A 1,444-nucleotide genomic window follows, 5' to 3' on the forward strand; every position below is an offset into this window, starting at 1 on the left:
AGCATATGCCAGATACGATCTGCAAGCATATGCCACATTCGATGTGCAAGCATATGCGATCTGCAAGCATATACGACCTGCAAGCATATGCGAGCTGCAAGCATATGCGATCGGCAAGCATATGCGATCTGCAAGCATATGCCAGATGCGATCTGCAAGCATATGCCACCTTCGATGTGCAAGCATATGCGATCTGCAAGCATATGCCAGATGCGATCTGCAAGCATATGCCACATTCGATGTGCAAGGATATGCGATCTGCAAGCATATGCCAGATTCGATGTGCAAGCATATGCGATCTGCAAGCATATGCGATCTGCAAGCATATGCCACCTTCGATGTGCAAGCATATGCGATCTGCAAGCATATGCCAGATTCGATGTGCAAGCATATGCGATCTGCAAGCATATGCGATCTGCAAGCATATGCCACCTTCGATGTGCAAGCATATGCGATCTGCAAGCATATGCCAGATGCGATCTGCAAGCATATGCCACATTCGATGTGCAAGGATATGCGATCTGCAAGCATATGCCAGATTCGATGTGCAAGCATATGCGATCTGCAAGCATATGCGATCTGCAAGCATATGCGATCTGCAAGCATATGCGATCGCCTTCAAAAGCAAGTGGGATCCATTGCTCATGCAGTTTTACGGCAGGAGATAACCGATGCCCTGACCAACCCGGAATGGGAGGGTTGGGGAATCTCAATGTTACGACTGTTTTCCTTCTTGGAATGCAATATTTGGAGCGGAATACCGCAAGAAGTCGTGGGGGTAAAGGAGCGTGTTGACTGGTTGTTGAGTAGACCTCTACCAGAAGGAGTGATAATAACGGCACTAAGAGAGCGTTTGATGAGCGGCTGGGACCATACGCGCCTGACTGTCTTGCCAGAGGAGTACCCATCAGATGGGAAGCAACCGGGAGTGCAAATGGCGAAGTATAAGCACTGGATGGGGCTGCCCTTTTCGGGAGCCGCAGCCGTTATGTGGCCAACACATGCTAAGGTTTTCATTCCTCGTTTAGCACATCGTAAGCTAATGCAGTTTCGTTTATGTTGCTGGGCTTTGGAGGCGAACAGAGCACGAAGGGGCAAGTACCATGTCCCCAGGGGGCAGCGGTTTTGCCACTGTTGTGGTCCTAATAGCCGAATTGAGGATGAAAAACACGTGTTATTGGAATGCCCAGCCTATAATGATATTCGTGCTGAAGAGGGATTCGATCATCAACAGAGTATGTTGGAGGCCATGCAATGGGAACCCGCACGCCTGGCGAGGATGTTGGAACGTATGTGGGCTCACCGAAACTCAATTACCCCCTTTGGACGCTAGTCTGGGCTGATGTGCGGTGTTTTTCCTTTTCTCCGTGGCTTTTAGGCGTTGTAGTATTGCCCTTGGGCCTTCGGCTCGTATGGGTAGTCTTACAGGTATGGGGTCACGCAC

The 1,444-nt window shown here is 49.9% G+C and overlaps 1 protein-coding gene across 1 annotated transcript; it reads left to right on the plus strand.

Annotated features, from left to right (window-relative positions):
- Positions 1-194: 194 nt before the first annotated feature.
- On the plus strand, positions 195-452 carry VOLCADRAFT_34371 (uncharacterized protein; the record flags this gene model as incomplete). Its single annotated transcript, XM_002959449.1, has 1 exon — positions 195-452. A coding segment is annotated over one exon (258 nt), but the record flags the coding sequence as incomplete, so codon positions are not given.
- Positions 453-1,444: the final 992 nt, after the last annotated feature.

The sequence above is a fragment of the Volvox carteri genome (assembly GCF_000143455.1).
Source record: "Volvox carteri f. nagariensis unplaced genomic scaffold VOLCAscaffold_256, whole genome shotgun sequence".
Taxonomy (NCBI): Eukaryota; Viridiplantae; Chlorophyta; class Chlorophyceae; order Chlamydomonadales; family Volvocaceae; genus Volvox; species Volvox carteri.